The 20,581-nt window shown below is 37.0% G+C and overlaps 1 protein-coding gene across 2 annotated transcripts in view; it reads right to left on the reverse strand.

Moving 5' to 3' along the window:
* Positions 1–1,160: 1,160 nt before the first annotated feature.
* Positions 1,161–20,581, reverse strand: part of GPC5 (glypican 5) — an 86,740-nt gene continuing 67,319 nt past the window's right edge. The window contains exons 3-5 of one of the 2 annotated variants that reach the window (XM_027904964.1): positions 6,513–6,646; positions 2,309–2,434; positions 1,161–1,283 (exon numbers count right to left, since the gene is read on the reverse strand). In XM_027904964.1, coding sequence (XP_027760765.1) covers positions 1,244–1,283; positions 2,309–2,434; positions 6,513–6,646 — 300 coding nt within the window. In that variant the 3' untranslated portion in view covers positions 1,161–1,243. Of the gene's footprint in view, positions 1,284–2,308; positions 2,435–5,758; positions 5,990–6,512; positions 6,647–20,581 lie in introns of those variants that run through there. The other variant, XR_003573641.1, reaches the window with a different exon arrangement.

Genomic DNA, 20,581 nt, shown 5'->3' on the forward strand with positions numbered 1-20,581 from the left:
TCACCCGTATCTTTATTTATTACTATACTAGTGCAAAGGCAGGGTGAGGGGAGAAAAAAAAAAAAAGAAGAGACTGAGTGTGCAGGTTGAGGTATTCTTCAGTATTTAGAGAGAAAAGTGATGAAGCCTGCTTAGATCATTATTGCTTCTAAAATGTCATGGTATCCTGGGATGATGGCAATAGAAGTTGAGCAACATAGGATTTAGATAATCCTAGATTCAGAATCATAGGGTTAGAGGAGATTTTAAGAGGTTATCCAATTTATCTCTGTATCTCTAAGAAAAAGCAGCTTTTGCTGCATCATTTCTCAGTGCCTTGCCTGTTCTTAAATATCCTTCTTCAGGCAGATGCTGGACAACAGAATTATTTATTTTTTACCCTTACTGTCCTTGTCACTAGAAAACTCTCCCTAATGTTTAAAGAGAATATATTTAAAATGTTTGCTATGTGTCCTAGCCGTTATGAAAGCAGATAATAGACATTCCTCCTTCTGCTAGCAACAGCCTGTTTCCACCTAACATATTTTCCTTTCCAGATTAAACAAATATAATTCTTTGACTCTTTTTTTTTTTTTTTTTAATGAATTTCCTAGAGGTTCTTGATTGATTATAATACATCTGGGAATACTCTAGGAGTATGCCACACATTCCCAAAGCCTGGTATCTTCATTTCCCTTCACAATATCCCCAACCACAACCACCTCTGATGTTGGTCATCCCTCATTAGACCTCTTAGCTCGCTGAGTGATACAATCAATCAATTACAAATGTCATTTCACAATCTGTGGGGCAGATCACGAGCCTTTTTGGCTCAAACACAACTTCCTTGTTTCCAAGTCTGTAGAATTTTTTTGACTGTGTTTCTCACCCTGAATTTGACTTTCCATAGCCAAGTGTTTAGTGTACAAGCAGAGGTACTGAGATGTGTGAAATAATCTGCAGGTGTCAGAGTATCCTGCTCTTCTGGTTTTAATCATCATTCTTTACTTCTAAGTATTATCTACAACTCAGATCTTCAGGAAGCTAACATTAACATTTACTGACCAAAAATACAAATATAGATACGTTATAATATATATATATGAAGACAAAATATTTTTGTAAGGAAACTTATAAATTAAACTTATACCAAAGTGGCCTTACTTTTAAGATAGAGTGCTTTTGTCCCCCAGTGTATCTTTAGGTGGATCCAAAAGTTGCTCAGATCTTTGGACCAAGGTTGCCAATGAGACTATCAAGGGAGTCAAACGCTCACTGGGCCTTGGTGCTGCTGAAGCACTGCACTGCCCATGAAGCTAAAGAAAAGCAGGCCTGTAGCTGTTTGCTGAAAGGTTGTCCATTTCCTTAGATATCAATAAATAAATGACAGTTCCTACCTAACTTTTTTAGAGATACCTAAAGGTGCAGGCTGTCCACTGTTCCTTCTACTTGGTACCTCCTATCTCATGCTACTGACTCACCTCACAGCCTTTAGCCACCTTCTTTGATATGATCTTTGATACTACCTACTAATACCACTAATGCCACACTACTATAATGATTTTTAATAAAAATAATTGCAATAAACCTTTCAATATCCTTGTCTCTGTCATCACAATAACTTCCCGCTCAGAGAAATATTTGTTTTGGTGATCAAAGCAATAAAGCAAAAACATAGACATCAGCTCTCTGAAAGTCTTTCTGCCATCCAGAAATGCTAGTATTTTGTAAGCTGCGATTCCAAAGATATACATCCAGGAGCATAGCAGTTTATTATCTCTTTATCATTGCTGCTGAGTGATATCTCCCAAGCTGCCGCATACATAAAAAAATACTTGTGTTTCACCTTTAAAATGTGTCTTCATCTTTTAACTTTTAGCTCTCTCTTGAGAAACAATATATATTAAGAGATTACTTCATTCTTCTTCTCTTCCAGAAAAAGTCTTAAGCTTGAGTCTGTTATCACAGACTCATTAAAAGGAGTATTTTAAAAAGATCAAGATGATACAAAAATCCATATCCTTTTTCTCTAACTGTATTTTGTAAATGCCAATCCAGCTTCTTTTCCAGCGCATATTTAGGTGCTGTAAATATGAAGAACAGCAGAATTCTTTTTTTTTTTCCCTCAAACACAGATGCGGGGAGATTTTGTGTACTGTTTACTGTTTACAGGTGAAGCCTGAGAGAAGGAAACCCATGCTGATTTATTTTTCGAAATAATCTTGACATTGACACAGGGAAACAACTTGACTCAAATGGAAGCTATTTCAGAGAAGCATGACTTACAAAACAAAACAAAACAAAAAAAAGACAAGAGTCAGAAAGTTACCTTTTTACAACATCTTCTCCATTCCAACACGGGAGTCCATCTGCAGCCGCCAACTCGCTACTGCACAAGTGATCAGCCAGGCCACCGTAAAAGGCTCTGTAGAGCCGCAGGTGTCTGATAAATTCCCTGCACAGGGGAACACAAGAAATAACAGGCAGTGTCAATCAACAACATTAAGCTGTACTACTGTTGCGCATTTATACAGGAAAATAAGGAATGTGCTTATTCCATTACTCTCCACTGGTTTCAGTGATATTTTAAATCAATTTGTCACTTTCCTGTTAGATAAGTCTGATTCTTTCAGATACACTTTCGTAGTTTACAAAGTTGATATTCCTACTGGTCAAATAAAATAAAAAAAAACACCTGCTTTACTCATGCTCTGGAATGGGAACTATTTTCCTTCAACATGAAATTTTCTTGCATAGTTGTGATACTGTTTGCAATGTTATACTTGGGCAAATAAATGAAAAAATGTTCCAAAACAGGCAACATAGCAAATAAAAAAATAGGTGCATATGAATAAGTTACCTCTTTTTCAAAGGAGATATCAACTAGTCCCCTATACTGCTTTACAGATACTAAGACAAATATTTTTTAAGAGTTAGGCAGCAACTCAAAATGTAGGTAACATGGGTTTAAGATGTAGGTGTTAAATATTTAGTGGAGATTTAAATAACTGTCTGAACGATTACATCAGTTCCACCATGTGCTGTGCTGGTACTTTATCAACTATGAATTGTTATTTTAAATAACTGTCAAGACGCCCAGAGCTAATGATAAGGTTTTGTACTTAATTCAAAACAAATTAATTACTTTTTAGTTAGTATGTTCTTAACTGAACTGTGGTATTTAATATAAATTGTTTGCTTATGTATTGAAAATTTCTTCCTGGGACACTCCTTCCTGCTGTGAAAAATTGAAATATTTATTCATTTTGGTGTAGAACATCACACTTTACTGAGTTATCTATGACCTGCAGGCACATAGAAAAGCACCACCAAATGCTGTACTCATTGCTCTGTAATCCAGCAACCTTCACTTTATGTTTACTTGTTGTATAGAATCCAGAGTTGTGAAAAAATGCCACAAATAATCTATGTATTCCTCTATATTAGGTCAATGTAGGCCTAAAATTGTATAGGGAATTAAATTATTGGTTACTTCAAATTAAAACAGATAAAACATCAGTGATTACATACAGTTCATAATTTAAAAAGCCACATGCTCTTTCGTGTAATACAGCAAATATATTACATAAACCACAGTGATTTTGATTTGCTATACCTTTTAAATGTGATGTCAGCGCTTTAATAATTGTAAAACTATAGTTATGAAAAATCTTATGTATTGTTAATTTCGAGTAGGTATCATATAATTGCCTATGTGCAAGAGATTTTAAATATGTAAATATGATTCATCCACACGCTCCTAGCCATGAATAGTCACATCTTTTATTTCTCCCCACCCAACACTGAATCCAGTGTGCACAATGTGTTTGCAATTTCCCTATAATTTCCATTGAATGAGACTGATTTTGATTTTGTCTATGATTTACATTTACATTCTGGATGAAAACTGGTGTTTAGAGTCCTCACAAAGTGAATAGTTGGAATTTCCTCTGAAGAAAGATATATATATATAAATAAATAAATATAGCTGGCATAATAGCTTGTCACAAAGTGCATTTTAACAGAAAGGTCATTCAGTTTATTAGTAAATACAACCTGAGGCAAAGCTAAAGTTAACAGAGAAGTAATAACTGATTTCAGCCCCCACTGATGTCTGACCAAAGTATTTAGAAGGGTGGATGGTATGAATGTCAATTTTCACATCATCATCTTCAAGACCAGATAGCATGTAATTATAGGCAGCTGAGCACAAATGTGCAATTACAGTCAGTGGAAGCTGAAGATACCTTTTATCTGTTTATTTCTAAATGTTTTTCTTTTTTTTTTTTTCTTTCTCATTCCCAGTTCTAAAAGCTGTCTGCAATATGAAGGTCTGAGGAAAAAACATTATATACTTTCAAGTTTGTATGTTGCTATGGAAGGGTCTGCTTAGCCTTTTTTAAAACTTCTCTAGCAATTTTTTGGCATGAAAAGCACGGAGAAATTTCTTTTTCTTCTTGTACCACATAGGAGCAGAAAATACCAGCTTAAGTCCAATGGTAAAAATAATCCAGGAATAGTTCAGGCAGAGGCAGTCCACCATGTAAAAAATGTAAACTTTCATCTGGAGATGCACTTGAAAAACATTAGGAAATCAGGAGTCACATATTTAATGAAATTTTTTTCATTCATTTGTTTTCCCTCAGATAACTGTCACTCATAAAGTCTCCAGTTTGGAGAAGCCAATCCTTTGCTGCTAAAGCCTGTGAAAGTTGCTGAGAGCAAGCTGCTGCCAGAAGTACACAAGCAGTAAATAAGGCGGAGTTAGAGAAGAGCACTTCCTTAAAAGCAGGCTGCACACATTTGCTGAAATCTCTCTTCCATGCGAGGTTCTTACAGTTGCCATGGGAATATAAAGTGAAATATAAAGTGACTGTGACTAATAAGGAAGGAGGTGATTCAGGAGGCAGTAACTGCAGATGATATCAACTATGAAGCTGTTAAACTGAAATCTGCATCAGTGGATGTAAAACTTTCCCTTCCTCCTTTCTGGTGCACAGCCTATGGCATGCTATAAAGGGTCTCCAGAATCTCAAGGCAGGAAGATATCAAGGGAAAACAATGTTCCTTTGTGTTGCCAACTGTCTCTCCTGCCCCTTAGGGTCTCTCGGGCAATCTCCCTTAAAGCCAGTCCAGTGTTCTGTCTTGGTTTAAGTCACATTTTAGAACATGGTTTCATGCTTGCAGAGTGCTAGAGATCAGAAAACATCAAGAACTTGCTTAGCTACATGTAACTGTGAAACACATGGCCGTATAATGGGTATTCCCTAATGAACTTCCGTGCTGGCTAAAGCAAACTCCTCTTTCTGTTTCCATAATGTTTTCCAAAACTTGCGCTATGTATATTCCGGTTTGGGGTTTTTTCTCCACTGTTTGCTACATGAAGGTTGTTACGCTAAGAAGAATGGTCTGCCTTTGAAACTCAGAGGCACCTTTTCTTCTCCAAACATCAGGAGTGAGCAATTATTCCCTGCAATTCTCTCACTTCTGTTTCTTTCTCACTGCAAAAGAAAATGAGAGGAGAAAGAGGCAAAGAAAATTTCTCTGTATTTCAGCAAACACTGTGACAGAAATGAAATTTCTGATTTTACCTTTGCACTTTATTTGCATAAAATAAAGCCTTTAGTCTCACTGCAACGCTATTCTTATGTCTTACCACACTACTACTACTTACAATCATTAAAAAGTTGATTAACTTGTCTAAATAAAGACTGGTCTTTGAAATGTTTTCAGCTATGCAGGATACCTGCAGAAAGTTGAAAGATATGAAACAACTTACAGGATACCTGCATCCTTCCTGGCAGAAGCAGATCATTTGGGATACCCCAGCATGTCCTTGAGTGGCACTGGATGCTTGTAGATGCATGGGCAGCTGAAATGAGTTCTCATTTCCACAAACTACAACAGCAGCTTAAACACCTAGCTCGTAAGCAGTTAGGCAAATTTCACCCTGCAGTGCTGCACTAGATGAAATCTCCAAGCCTTTGCAGTCACCTCAATTCGCTACATACTGGCAAAAGAGCCAGAGAAAAAAATTAGCAGGTCTTGCTTGAACAGGACTTTCAAGATTTAGTCCCAGATGCTTAGTTGTCTCATTTTCTACACTAGAAAAGTATGTAAGAAAAGTCATTTTTTCTGCATTATCGACTTATACAAATAGTCTTCTCTAAAAAGCTACAGTCAGTTTTTGTCAGATTTAGTACTGCCTGCTGATGTTCAAAGTTAAAAGTATTTTTAATAATTACACATAAAGATACAGCTAACATTCACATTCTACCAATGTTATCCACTCAAATACTTTAAACCACACCAAATGACTCTGGTCATATGTCCATTATTTCAGAAAACAGAATCTAGTCATGAAAGTACTCAATCCAAAATGTCACACAGTAGACAGTGTTGCTGAAATGTTTTATTCTTTGGAGTCTTTATTCTCTAGTAATGCATGCCATTGAATTGAATACAATCTATTCTGTTGTAAAATTAATGGCTTACTTTAGTCTTTCTTTTTGGCTATAAAACTAATGTCTTACTTTCTTCTATTGGTGAGTGTTTCTTCACTGTCTCTTGAGAACATCTTCAACACTTGATTATCTTTGTTCTGATCAAAGGAGCAACCTGGAGACTGCGTAGGCTTCCTTACAGGAGGACCACATATCTTTTTAACCTAAATGGAAAAAAAGCAACAAGAAGAAGGAAAGAACGCAAATAAACAATAATTATTATGTATATCTCAATTCAGTTTAAAACCATTTTAATGAGAAAGATCTGTAGACATTAAGCTAAGAGAACCATAATTAATTATCATATTTCTCAACACTAAATCCGTAATGAATGAGCAAACACATAATTAGTCATTTTATAGTTGGAAAAAAATAATAAAAGCACTCCTTTTTAAGGAATACCAGGTGTATAAGAAAGTCACTACATGTATTTTATTGATTGTGGCTTTTTAATTTCCATAAGGGAAGTGTATTGCTATGCAGACAGTAAAAGTAACCTCAGAGAATATGATGTGTTGTGAAAAGCGACCTATTTCCATTTTTTCTGTGGTATATCCCAATGACATTTTTAATATGCACTGAACTTCTTGATTTCTTTCAAGGTTGATAAATTATTATGGCATGTTCAGTACAGTTACACAGAGCATACAGTGAACAGTGAGCATAGTGGAAACTTGCATTACGATGTTGCAACATGTTAATTTAATGATCCAAGATGTAAGTTTAATGATTCGGACCACAGACGTTGAAAATATCAAGGCATTTTATGTTTGTCTTTCTGATCTGGATGTCAATAGATAAAAATTCAAATGAACTACCGTCTTCTTCTTTGTAAAGTGTAATATTGAGCATTTTGTACAATCGAGGATATCAAATCGTGTTCATAGCTCATTACCTAGGCACTGAATAAAAATAATTAGGGCCATATATATTTATTAAGTAAGAAGTAGTTCATGCTGGGAATCATATCAGACAAGATATTAAGCAGATCAAACAGTATGTATTTTGTGCAAGGTAGCACACAGGCACGGGTGAAAAACTAACACTGTGTGTGATTTATGAAAACTTGGTTTCAACAGGTAGTCAACTTTTTTAAAGGAAAAAGGGAGAGAGGAGATTGCTGTTGGCTCTAAGACAGGGTCCAATTTTTGAAGCTACCATGAGAAGGAGGAAAGAGTGTGTATATTACACAGTAAGGATTATTGTTTCCTTTCGCATTTTATATCCCCACATGTAGGAACAGAGAAAGCAAATAAATCTCATTTTCAAGTTATCATCACACATAAAAGGGAGAAGTGCAAGTCCTAGGGACCATCTTTCCAACTAAGAACTGCTGTAGTATTAATTAAGAAAGGCATTTAATATTTAAAATAGAATAAACACATCTAATTTTGATGAGTTTGTTGTTATGCACGGTATAAGAGGTGACAATGTAAGACTCATTGAATGTATTTGCCTAAGCCAGTGAAAAGAAGAACAATCAGCATCACTGCAACACATGAATACTGAAAGCAAGACTGAAGTCAAAAGTGAACAGTCCTTCTGGGCTGTGGCTCATGTCTTAACTCAGGCAGTCAAGTTATAGTTTGAATCCCCTTCAAATGAGGTGCATGAATTTACCTGCAAGACAATTGTCTCTGGACATATGACTAATGTCCTTTAAGGGAGTTCACTTCAAACAACACTTCAAGTATTATTTTCACCATTTCTTATCAGAAACAGTGTCTCTTTGGGCAGCATCTTACTACATTTGCTCTAGTGCTCAAATTCGACTTCCAACCGCCCTCCCACTATTTCCCCTGATAGCTCTTTTTCAGAGCATATTATAGCACACTCCACCAGCTTAACTGGACTTTCATTTCCCCCTCTTCAAGTCTCCACACTTTTTCTAGGCTTCATCCATCCTTATGTGAGTTTTCTCCTTCAGTGCTGCACTCTGCCAGCCTCTGCAGCAGCCAATCCCATCAGCCAGTCTACACCAATATAACGCAGAAACACCAGAGGCACAAAATATTTTCGTCCTTTTACTTGTCTCACTTTTCTCCTATTCTCTTATTCTCACAGATGTGACACAGAGAGCTTTATGTTTATGATCAGCTTTTATGACAAAGCTGATTGTTTGAGTTGCCTCAGTTCCAGCTTGCCATACACTTTACTGCTCTCTGTCTTACCAAGAATAAAAATAAGGGTTTAACAGGGAGTGAGAGTCAGATTGAGATGGCAAGGAGTCTCTGTCTCATGACAATGCAAGGAAATTTGCATTCACTGATACATGTAAATACAAATCTTAGTTTCAAATATAAAATCCTTCTTAAAAATTAATCTTGGGTAAAATTTATATATGAAAAAAAAAAAAAAACATGAAAAGCCCGTATCTGAAATGTCTTTTTAAGAACTTAAGATTTCTTTCCCAGCGTTTGAAAATTCTGAAAATTCTACTAAAAAGCATTTCCACAGCATCATATACACCTCTGCCATTCTCACAAAGATATGCATGACAGCAATCATACTGCTGAGAACTCAGTTCTGTTAATGACAGGAACAGCACAAAGTTAGCTTACCAGTCTTTAGCAGAGTCACTCACTTATTCATACATAGTTTCTTCAGAATGTGCTACTTCAGCCTGTACAACAGTGATGTCATCCTCTCTGTTACCTTCCTCGTATCTCTGATGTTCAAATCCCAGGCACCACTGACTGACAGACTGTGTTGGTTCTTCTTTGTGTGTTTGGTACCTCACGCATTTGTGGCTCACCCAGCTGAACCCAACCTTGGTTTTTTTTAACTCTTCAGTAGCGTCTGTCACTTCTGTGTCATGTTTAAGCCATTAACTGTATGTGCATGACAAATTCACTTTTGTCTCCCACACTAGCCTAATCTTCATTATCACCTGCTTTCTTCAGTAAACTTGTGCACATAAAAAGGTCATACACTCTTATCTTGCCTCTAAGCCAAATAATTAATAACCTAAATATTTCAGCTTCCTTTTTCACAGTACAGGGCTGATGACAGTCTAAAAAACAGATGAATACAGTTTCCATAATCATGTCTGCTTCTTTTTTTCTTTTTTTTTTTTTTTAATTGCATTTTGTATCTCAGGGAATGAGTACATGTGGTAAGTAACACCATCTAGTTCCATTTCCTGTTTTTTTTCTGAAGGACTACAACTATATCCATTAGCTACATTTTTTCTTAATTTTTAGTCTTTGGGTGCAAAATTAACCTTCCAAGTAAGAATTCATTCAGTGCTGTTATTGCTCATCTTGAGAGGCACTGACTGGAATCATAACTTTAAGAGAATGAACTAATGAATTACCATTTTGCATCAATATCTGACCAGAATGCATTCTTACTACCTTACAGTTTCACTCGAGTGGTATCCATTCTGAATGCTTCCACAAACTGAACAGGTTTTTTTGGCTTCAGAAACTAAATCACTGAAGAGTGTGCAAAATGATCCTCAAATGGGATCAAAAATACCCTGAGAAAAGTGAGAATAAAAAATCACCAGAAATATTATTCAGGAGAGAATTACACATCTCACTGAATTTCAGGAAGAATTAAAGACTGCTACCAAATTTTAAAATAGACAAGGCTCAGCAACTTACTAAACTTTTTTCCTTTTTGGTGAAATATTCTTAAATGCCACATAATATTTAAGGACATAAAAAGAAACCTCATAAAATTATAAAACTTCTGATTTTCACAGTTCAGAAAAACCCATTGTCATTATACTCAGCATGTTGCTATTATGCACAATTTGTATGCCACAGTATGATGACTGGGTTAATTAAAAGCTCTTGTAATAACCACGCAGTTAAATTACAATTAGTGCTGCACATGAACTTTATGGCAGTTTGATTTTACTTGGTGCAACTCCTTAAAATGTCAACTTACAGTTACTTACAGTTTGGAAATCTGGGGCATCGTAAACCTTTATATTTACACAGGACTGGACTGTGATGGAAGCATCAGATCAATAATGGTCAGACATGGTTCTCTAAGTTCACACACTCAATATGAGAAATCTGACACAATCTTTGTTTTGGTTTTGGTTTCTGGGGTTTTTTTTCCCACCATAGAAATTATTCTTTCTGACCTCAGCATTTCTACTGAAATTATTTTACATCACATGACTAAAGCAAACTCAATGCACAGTTCTATAATGCACTTCAAACTAGATTTGCCAAGTGTTTAGTGATGCTGCTACTGTGGCAGAATTTGGACTCAAGAATCCTGAGACCTTCTGCTTCAATTTGGGTCATAGACTGTTGTGAAATACACAGGAAAAATTATCATCTTCTACTCTTGCAGTGTGTTTATAGTCTTTTTCACTAGTTCTTACTGCTGTGCACAGAGGAACACAGAAGAAAAAACTTCGCTGTATACAAAATCTCTTGGGCTTAGACTCAGCTCTAGCTGGGAACCAGAACCAAGAGTCTGAAAATTGCCATTTTCTTTATGCTTAACTCTTCTATGCTTGTTTTCATAAGTTTAGCAAGCACTGTAAGTTTTCAATACAATTTTGATACAGTACATATGCCAGATTTCCTATAAATGTGTCAAGTATTCGCTAGATTGATCCAGTCTCTCAGACCTGCAAGGTATCAGAGTAGCCATAGTCCATGCAGCCATTAAAAACTGATTTTATTTAATGCATGTTTTAGTTTGTGATTAGTCTGGTGGCTTTCAGTTCTAGCTGCCAGATCACAAATTTGCCATACCCCTCAATCACTCCTGAGCAAACGGACAGTTGACATCTAATAACTCTAAATAAAGGCAAGAATGAGAAGGCAGGCTGGTTGAAAATACATTTGTTACAAATAAAATTGTGGTTAACTTAATTTTTATTTTCTTCTCTAGAAGTACACAAGTATTTCTTTGGGAAATAGATTTTTGATGAGTCACAAGAATTTTCAGCATCAGATTACTAATCAGACTACCCAAGATATTCATCCAGAAAAGCGATGAATTAAGCATTTATGAAGAATCCTTGGCTTGTCTTATTCCAGTTCAACCACAAGAGGGAGTATCAGCATTTCAGTATTCCCAAGCACTTCAGCACCCTTCTATCAGTTAAGTTTTTTTTCTTGGAACAGTTGTTCATTTAATATCAAAATTCCGTTTCCAAGAAAGATGCATTTTGATATGTGAGAGGGTGCACATATGCATGGAAGATTAAAATATTCCCTATAGAGACAAAATTCAAGTTTTTGAAAACAAGGAGAGCAATCACGAGGTACAAACATCCATTTTTCCTTCAGAATAGGAAAAAAAGACATTAACGTGAGATTATTTCAGGAAGGAGTGGTGGAGTACCACCAGTGTTTGCAATGGAGGAAAACTATACAGAAATTGTGTATTATTTCCTCTGCTTTCCTTGCAAATTTTGTGTTCTTTATCTGTGACTAGTTGATTTTAGCAACATGTCTTAGGCATACTGAACTAAGCAAGCTCTGGAGTTATAGCAGCAAATGATGTTTCATACCTAGGCTTAAGAATTTTATAGAACCTGCAGGAGAAATCCAAGACAAGTGAAGAGGCAAACATTCTGAATAAATGCCTAGAGAATTAGAGAGCAGATGACACTTAAGAGTAATACCTGCTCAAATTACTAAACAATTTATAATAACCTGCAAGATAAATCTTAAACAGGTTTGCCAGCTAATGATAATTTCAAAGCAATTTTATTCAAAATTGAAATTAAAGTCTCAGATGATACATAAAAAGGTGCATTTTTAATTTGCCAAGGGAGAAAGAGTTGGTAATGGTTTCAAACTCAAGAAAGGACAAATCAATTCAAAGCAAACCCATGAAATGTAAGAGTTTGCCCCACACCCGAAAAGATAATATTGTGGAAACATATAGGCAAACTGCAGATATACAAAATGAACACCCAGCAGTAAAGCAGTGGTAGTCTCATCAGGAAAAACTGAAAGGATTACATGTTGCAAAGAAAAGGTAAATAATTTTCTGTGACATATAAATTGAAGTACAACTTGGAGATATTGAAGTAATTATTCTGCTCGGTTTGGCAGTAGTGCAGCATCAGTGCCATTGCTGTACAATTTCTCGGGGAAATGCCCCATCACTGGAAGTTGAGCACCTGGTCTGGTGGAAGGCATTGCTTGCCCATGGCAGGGAGCAGAACTAGCTGATCTTTAAAGTTCCTTGCAATGCAAACCATTCTGTGATTCTATGTTTCTACGAAATCTACATCAAGATGGAGGACCAAGGAAGAGACAAAAATGGGAAGTTTGCAAACCAACTTTTTTTAATCAGAATTTTTTATATGGTTTTATAAAAGACTGCTGTCCCAGCTGTTGGATTCTAGGAGCCACAGTTCCCAACTTTCATGTGACTGAGAATCATATCCTCCTCCTACTGCTACATCTACCAAAACTAGTGCTCCAGTCCTTTTTCTTGAGACTGTTCTCATATCTTATCAGTGTTTAATTATCTCTGCTTTCCTTCATAATTTTGCATGTTCTGATTGTAAAATAAAATTTAATAGACCATTAGATACGAGCTACTTAATATACTTTTAATTTGTGTCTTCTGGTCTTTAATTACTAAAACCATAAATGGTTTTGATTCTGCTGCTCCATTCATGAGGGACGAACACTCAGCAAGTCTGGCAGTAAAAATAGTTGCTCCTCTTGAATGGGGCTGGGAGAGAAGGAAATTATTATTTTTTTTCTTTAAATGGCTTAATGTCAGGGGAAATCCTAATGTTCTTAGCCAAGTTACCCTGTAGCCAGAACACAGCACTGCCAGTTCAAACTCTTCAAAGGCAGTTCAACAAAAACTGCTTCTTATGAGAGGCTGCCAGCTCTCCCGATCCAAGTCTGCTTCAGTGGATGCCAAGGTGTTTCATTCATGCTCAGTGAAAACACTCTGTGGTTATCCTCTGAAAAGAAATTTTAGAAAACCAGCAGTAGCTCTTTCCAAAGATCAGCAGCTTGTGTGTAGTTTGAGTGATTTATTTATGTTCTCTTGTGGTTCAAGTATACTTTATTGCTCATTGCTTCTGCATGCCTGCAAGTACAGCTCTGACACACTGTGCTTTCTTGTTGGATACAGGTAGAATTCTTCATTAAATCTAGGTCTAAGACTATCCAGGATCACCTGTATAAACCAAAAGAAATTCAGTAGGAATGTGATTTGTCAATGAAAGCAGAAATGGGGCTCTATAACCTTTACCAGGTATGTTACTCACTTAAAAAAAAAACATACTACAACTTACAATACATAAAGAATTAGTGAAAGCAAAACAAATTGGCTGCATCAGCATATCTGCATAACGTGTTTATACTTTGTGGCAGGCTGCAGTTTAGGCTCCAGAATTGTGAAGAGCAGAGTAGTTTTGTAAGTAAGATTCTGCAACAAAAGTATGCAAGTTAATAAGGTCATGTCCACTTAAGAGTAACAGTCATAATGCATTATATCATTTAGCATAAGACACTGTCAATACTTCTTTAGATAACTGGAGGGTCACCTTCTCATGATAATAAGAGTCAAAAAACATCAGAAAAAAAAAATAGGAGGGAAACTATCTAGTTAGTCAGCATTTCAGAGAATCTAGCTGTTTCTCCTCCATGCCGAACTGCACCTTACAAGATTAGTGGTTTTGCTTCCTATATCCATATATCAAGTGTTTCAGTGTCTCCTTACTCTCTTCTTTAAATCTGAAAAAAAAAAAGTTTTCTTTGAAAATCTTTTATGACATACAAGATAGTCACTTATTCATACATGTTTGTATCGTTTCTGGGACCAAAACAGTCCAAAAAACTCATTTGCTTCAAAATATCTGTATTTGCCCTCAAGAAAAAAACCTTCCTTTCCAATACAAAGGGTTGGTAGCAGTTAAAAGACCAACTGAGATGATAGCAGAAGTCTGCTCAGCTCAGTAGCTCACTTTGTGAAGAGTTATTATGTTTCACAATGAAAAAGGAAGAACAAAGAAAAAAGAAAACATATATATAGCTTACAGAAAGGATTCATAGTGTCCTTCTTTGACAGTTGTTCATGCCTTTTATTCGGCTTTGGGGAAGGAGTGAAAAGCCTCCTTTCTTCTCCTTTTGCAAATAAGAAGAATCAGACTGCACCATTTTCAGTCTCTTAGAGCATCTTCCCTTCAGTTCAGATGCCCAGTGAAAACACTGAGACAAGCCTGCCATGGTGCCAAAGCAGAGTTAGGTATCTATCGTAGCACCTAAATCCAGAGCGTGATGGCAGCCCAGACCGCTAACTCCACATTTTTCAGACCTCTGAGCCCCTATACAGTCAACAGAAAGAGGTAATCCCTTTCAGATCTCTTGCTTAACAATCTCCAAAAAAAAAGAGGAAAAAATGGAGGTATATTAAAGATCCTATTCCTTCCTGACATAACAGATCTCAATCTTAAAAAGGGAGTGCAGCAAATCTGAAACACAGAATCACAGTATCAACTTCCAAATATTCAAATAATTTCAAATTGTAAAGTGGATTTTCTCAAAACATATTAAACAGGAATGCACAATGCACGATGTATTACTCCTACATTATTTACTGGGCAGTCTATGTTGAACATTCCCGCACTGCTCAGCATTACTTGCCAAAACGATGTGTGAATGTTGATAACTGTGGTGGGTTACTTGGCTAACAGTCACATGCACACCCAGCTGGTCTCTCACTTCCCCTCCTCTACAGAACACAGGGAGAAAAACAAGACGAGAAAGCTTACAGGTCAAGATAAAGACAAGCAGATCACTCACCAATTACTGTCATGGGCAAAACAGCCTCGCCTTGGGGAAGACAAATTAATATACTGCTAATTAAAAATACAGTAGGATGGCGAGAAACAATCTTCAGACTAAAAACACCTTCTTCCTAACTCCCCACTTCTTCATCCTAGGCTAAATTTAATTCCCTCACTCCCAACTTCTCTGTCACCCCTCAGTCCCTCAAGTGCTGCAGGGGGGTTGGGAATTGGGAATTGTGGTCAGTCCACAACACTTTGCTGGGGCAACTGCACCCCATAAAAGAAGTAACTCCACTGTAGAAGATGCAGGGGAGGAACCCAGGAAATTTAGAGAATTAATTTAAAAAAAACACTTTTCAGAAAAGTGTGAGAATTTGACACTGGATTTGAACCTCTTCTCACCAAAGGTAAGAAATATGTCCTCTCTCATTTCCATAAATGAAAGGAAAATTGGGGAAAAAGAAGGGGAATTGGAAATGATGAAACTGGTACCAAAGGCTGTGCCATCATATACTGAAATGTTGAGAAGCTGATGAACAAAGCAACTGACTTTAATTAGACAGTTATGGTTTCATGGCTTCAAGTTCTGCTATAATATTTAAGTTCTTGACAGATACAAATGCTTCCAGTGTTTACCACACATCTGCCAATGTACCATAAACCTTAAAATAAAAGACACCAAGAAGATATTAGTAAGTGTATGTCCAGCAATGTGTATTAAATTTATTTTTTCTTTCCAATATGCACTTGAGAAGTAATGCCCTAATAAATGAAAGGAGCAGATCATACACTGACATACATTTTTTGACAACATGTGCATAACTGCATGTATTACTGTCTCTGCTAATATTCTATGCATGATTCAAAGCCTTGTTTCTACACATTAGAACCAAGTAGACCAGTTGCACTATAAAAGGACACCAGTTTTGAGCCCAATGCTGCAGCACAAAGCATACAGCTGCTATTCCAAGAAATGCTCTGAGATGTGAGTACCACTATTTTTATATTAAATGTTTTAGCAGATATTTTGTTGTTAGATAAACACCAATTTCACCTACAAAAAAAACCCCAGCATGGGCACTTACAGTAACATATAGTGTGTGATAGGAATGCCAGAAATAAGGGAAATACTTCAAATATCAGTAAGTGCAAGCTACTGAAAAGTATAGCAAGGATGGATCAAAACAGAAAATATGGGAAGAGCTGTCAAGAAACGTTTAGGTAGGAATAAAGCCTACTATTTAATGAAATATTTAATATTTATTGAAAAAAAACACTTTTCATTTGTTAAAAATAAGCTATAAACACTTGATAAGGTAATTTTCACTTTTTTTTCAGAGTTCTCCATTCTGTTTCCTGATGAACAAAACCCAGTTTAGTTTCAGAAGAAAACCTTCTGATAGCAGCTAGGAGCTTTTGCATGATGAAACAATGGATAAGTAAAACATAACAGTAAAAGAATCTGCATTAGATGGAGGTCATGACTGCAGTAGACTAACTTCATGCTACATTAAAAAAAATTGACTGATGTATAAAAAACGTTGTACTTTATTACACAAGCAGTTCAGCTTTTCACAGCTACAGCTGGATACATTTCTGTGAATGAAGAGAAAGGAAAGGTGATGGTCTTCAACTGTGTGTTAGGTTAGATATCAAACTTTCTTCTACAACACCATCATATTAGATTTTAAATCCAATTACTGTTCAGCAGTTTTCACAAATCACTTTATATTGATCTTGTGAAGTAATTTAAATTCATCAATGTATCAAGTTACTTAAATTCAGCAAAGTAATGACGACACAGTCATATGCCAAAAGCTTCAGGAAGAACTCCACAATTTTATTTCAAAATCTGATTTGTTGAAAATGATGGGGTTTGGTTTGTGTTTTTTTTTAAAAAATAAGTATGAAAGAACTATATGGCAACTGGCTCACTTGGGAGTTGTCTTTTACAAAGTGCTAATGGGAACACTCACTTGCTTAAAGTTAAAGGAGTACAAGGCTGAGCCCAGATAGATAGCTTGGTGACAGGAACAATATAATTAAGTTTCCCACAATGTCAAATCTAGGCAGTATCTGTGCTATCGCTTAACTAAAGCTCATTTTCCCTCCACAGTTCATCATCAATACTTCCACTTATCTAGGGAACAAAAGTACGTACTGTTGATATATAGCTTGCCTACCAACTCATTTGAAAACCTCTGTCCTTTGAAAATCTCTGGGCTATCACTCTGCTAATCTCAATTTCTACAACCCTTCTGTGTGGAATTTTATCCAGACTTCAATATTGTATAAGGAGGAATTCTTCTGCTTTGACCAAAGATCTCTAAAATAAACAGTGTATACTGACCCCAGAAGGTTCAGTTTTAACATGCTCACGTGGCAATGTTTATCAGCATGAGATGAAGCCAGTGCCTACATCCTGCATTTGGGAAAACATCATGAACATGATATGTTCTTGCCTTGTCCCTGATGTCCTCGTGTGGGTCCTATCCAACCACAGCTGATTCAAAGGTGATAGGCTCTTCAATAAGAATATTCCCCTCATACACCCACCTTCTAAATTATCACAGATCCATTTAGATTTGGAGGAACTTCTTGAAGTCCTGCAGGGTAACATACCTATTCAATCAGAGTCAGCTACAGTTGGTTCCAAGTTCATGTCTAGTTGGGTTTTGCATAGTTCCAAGGATGGAACTCCACAACCTCTCTGGACAACCTGCTCCATGGAATTTCATGGTTTTTCATTTCTGCCCATAGCCTTTTGTCCTGTCAGTGAGTAAGGCTGAGAAGATCTTGGCTTTTCCACTGGCTCATATCACGTGTTTATACAGGCTCAACAGTCCCATCTCTTTCAGCCTCTCTGCGTATGAAAGATGCTCCAGTCTCTTTGTGGCTGGACTCATTTCAGTCACTCCATACCATTCTTGTACTGGGGAGCCCAGAATTTCAGATGTGGTCTCCCCAGTGTTGAGGAAAAGGGAAGGATCACATTCTTCAAACTGCTGGTAACACTCTTCCTAATGCTGCTTTCCAGTCAGTCAACCTCCAGCAGATATTGGTGCATGGAGTTATTCCTCCCCAGGCTCAAGACTTTTCATTTCCCTTTGTTGAACTTCATCAGATTCCCCTCAGGGCAATTCTGTAGCCGGGCAAAGTCCCTCTGAGTGGCACAACCATTTGGTGTATCAGCTACTCCCCTCAGTTTTGTATTGTCTACAAACTTGCTGAAGGTGTACTCTGCCCCATCATCCAGGCCATTAATGAAGATATTAAACAGTATCTGCTCCAGTATCAACCTCTGAGGGTCAGAGCAATAGTGACTTGCCTCCAGCTGTACTTTGTGGTGCTGATCACAATCCTCTGGTCCCAGCCACTCATCCGGTTTTCCTCACTGTGCATTTTGTCAGTTTATATTTAAGAATGTTTTGGGAGACAGTCTCAAAGGCTTTGGTAAAGTCAAGGTACACGTCATCCACTGCTCTACCCACAGCCTATCAATTTGGCTATCCTATGAAGGTTATCAAGTTGGTTAACAGTAGTTTCGCCTTTGTAAATCCATGATGATTACTCCCAGTCAATTTCTTCTCCATGTGTTTGGAATGGTTTCCAGGATTAGTCGCTCCATCACCTTTCCAGGGATGGAGGTAAGGCTGATGGGCCTGTAGTTTCCTGTATCCTTCTCCTTACTCTCTTCAAAGACAGGGGTGACATTTGATTTTTTCCACTCTGCAGAAGCCTCAGTCTTCAACCTCTCCCAGTTTCCATGACCATTCAAAGACAATTAAGTGGACACATACAGACATCAAGCAGCTGCGGACACATAAAGACATCAAGCAGCTGCCTCAGTGTTTGAAGGTGCTCCTTCTCAAGCCTCACGAACTAAGGTAGGTCCAGTTTGCTGAAGTGTTCTAAGGTTAGTCCCCTAACCTTGTTCTTCTCCACTGAATGTAAGTCTTCACTGATCCACACCTTCCCCCTAGTCTCTGGTCCTTTAATTTCTGAAGGTCACTCTTACTAGTAAAGACTGAGGCAAAGAAGACACTGAATACCTCAGCCTTTTCTGTGTCTGTGTTTCCAGTTCCCCTGCCCTATTCAGCAGCAGGCACACATTATCCATACTGGGGCCATCCTGAGGCAGAAAACTCTGCAATCAGCACTGACAGTGCTGCTTTTTAATGCCCGTACAAAGTGCACCTGGAGCCTTGTGTTACACAGTGCTCTCTTATTAAAGGACAGTGATCCTCCAAGGTAATCACAGCAATCATGATGAAGGAGCGGGAGCATGTGTAGAAGCACGGGAGAAGGAAGTTAGCCATTTTAATATGGTAAGCTGTCCTTGCTCTCAAGCTGCTCTTTTCCTGCAGCACTGGAGAGCTTCCTCAGAATGAAGCTGCCTGTATTTCTCCTCATTGTGCAAATGCCAGAAAAAGTTGTTTACCCAGCATCAGATAAACCACAGACAAGTGCAGTCATCTATCTGGAAGAGTCAGATAGTTACTTGTCTAAACTTATGTATTTCCAATCAGATAAAGTATACCTAGAATGCTTGCAATATAGAAATTTACTGTGCAGTTTAAACATAAACAATATGTGCAACAAACCAAAGCAGTCATAAATTATACAATGCTGTTTAATCTGCTTAATTTGTAAAATAATAAGTAATTAGGTTATTCTATTAAAATTGCCAGTTTTACTCTAGCATATACAGTAAATTAGACTGTGAAACTATGTTTTTACATAACTAATTCTTCTTATGTGTAGGGTCTTTGTTTCTTTTTAACCAGGGTTTTGATTTTCTGTCTATGCCATTTCATAAAGTGAATAGAATAGAATAGAATAGAAGTAACTATTTCAGTCAGACTAGACTATTATCCAGTCAGACTGTCTGACCACTTCAGGGCTGACCAAAAGTGACAGCATCTTACTACAGGCATTGTTCAAATGCCTCTTAAACACTGACAAGCCTGGGACATCAATCACCTCTCTAGGAAACCAGTTCCAGTGTTTGGCCACCCTCTCGGTAAGGAAAGGTTTCCTAATACCAAGTCTGAACCTCCCCGTTTATAAAAGAGTGTTTCAATATTTATTTTAAAAAGTTTTGAATGCTTTTTAGCTGATAGGAGTTGGAACAAACTCCTTTTCTTTTTGCAAACATCTGTGTGCATGTTCCTGCAGATATAATGCAATACAGGTTTAAGAGAGCTGCATCATACACAGCAAGAACAGGAAGCATTACTAAGGTAGCCTGAAAAGGGTGGTATGTAATTCTTAAGCATTAGGTAACAGCTAAAAGTGCCTGGAATGGAATAAGGCTATGTGACTTTTCTCTGGAAAGATCCTAATAAAAAGCAGA

The sequence above is a fragment of the Empidonax traillii genome, unplaced genomic scaffold (genome assembly GCF_003031625.1).
Source record: "Empidonax traillii isolate 1590-97213 ecotype Southwest subspecies unplaced genomic scaffold, ASM303162v1 scaffold1107:size665980, whole genome shotgun sequence".
Classification (NCBI taxonomy): domain Eukaryota; kingdom Metazoa; phylum Chordata; class Aves; order Passeriformes; family Tyrannidae; genus Empidonax; species Empidonax traillii.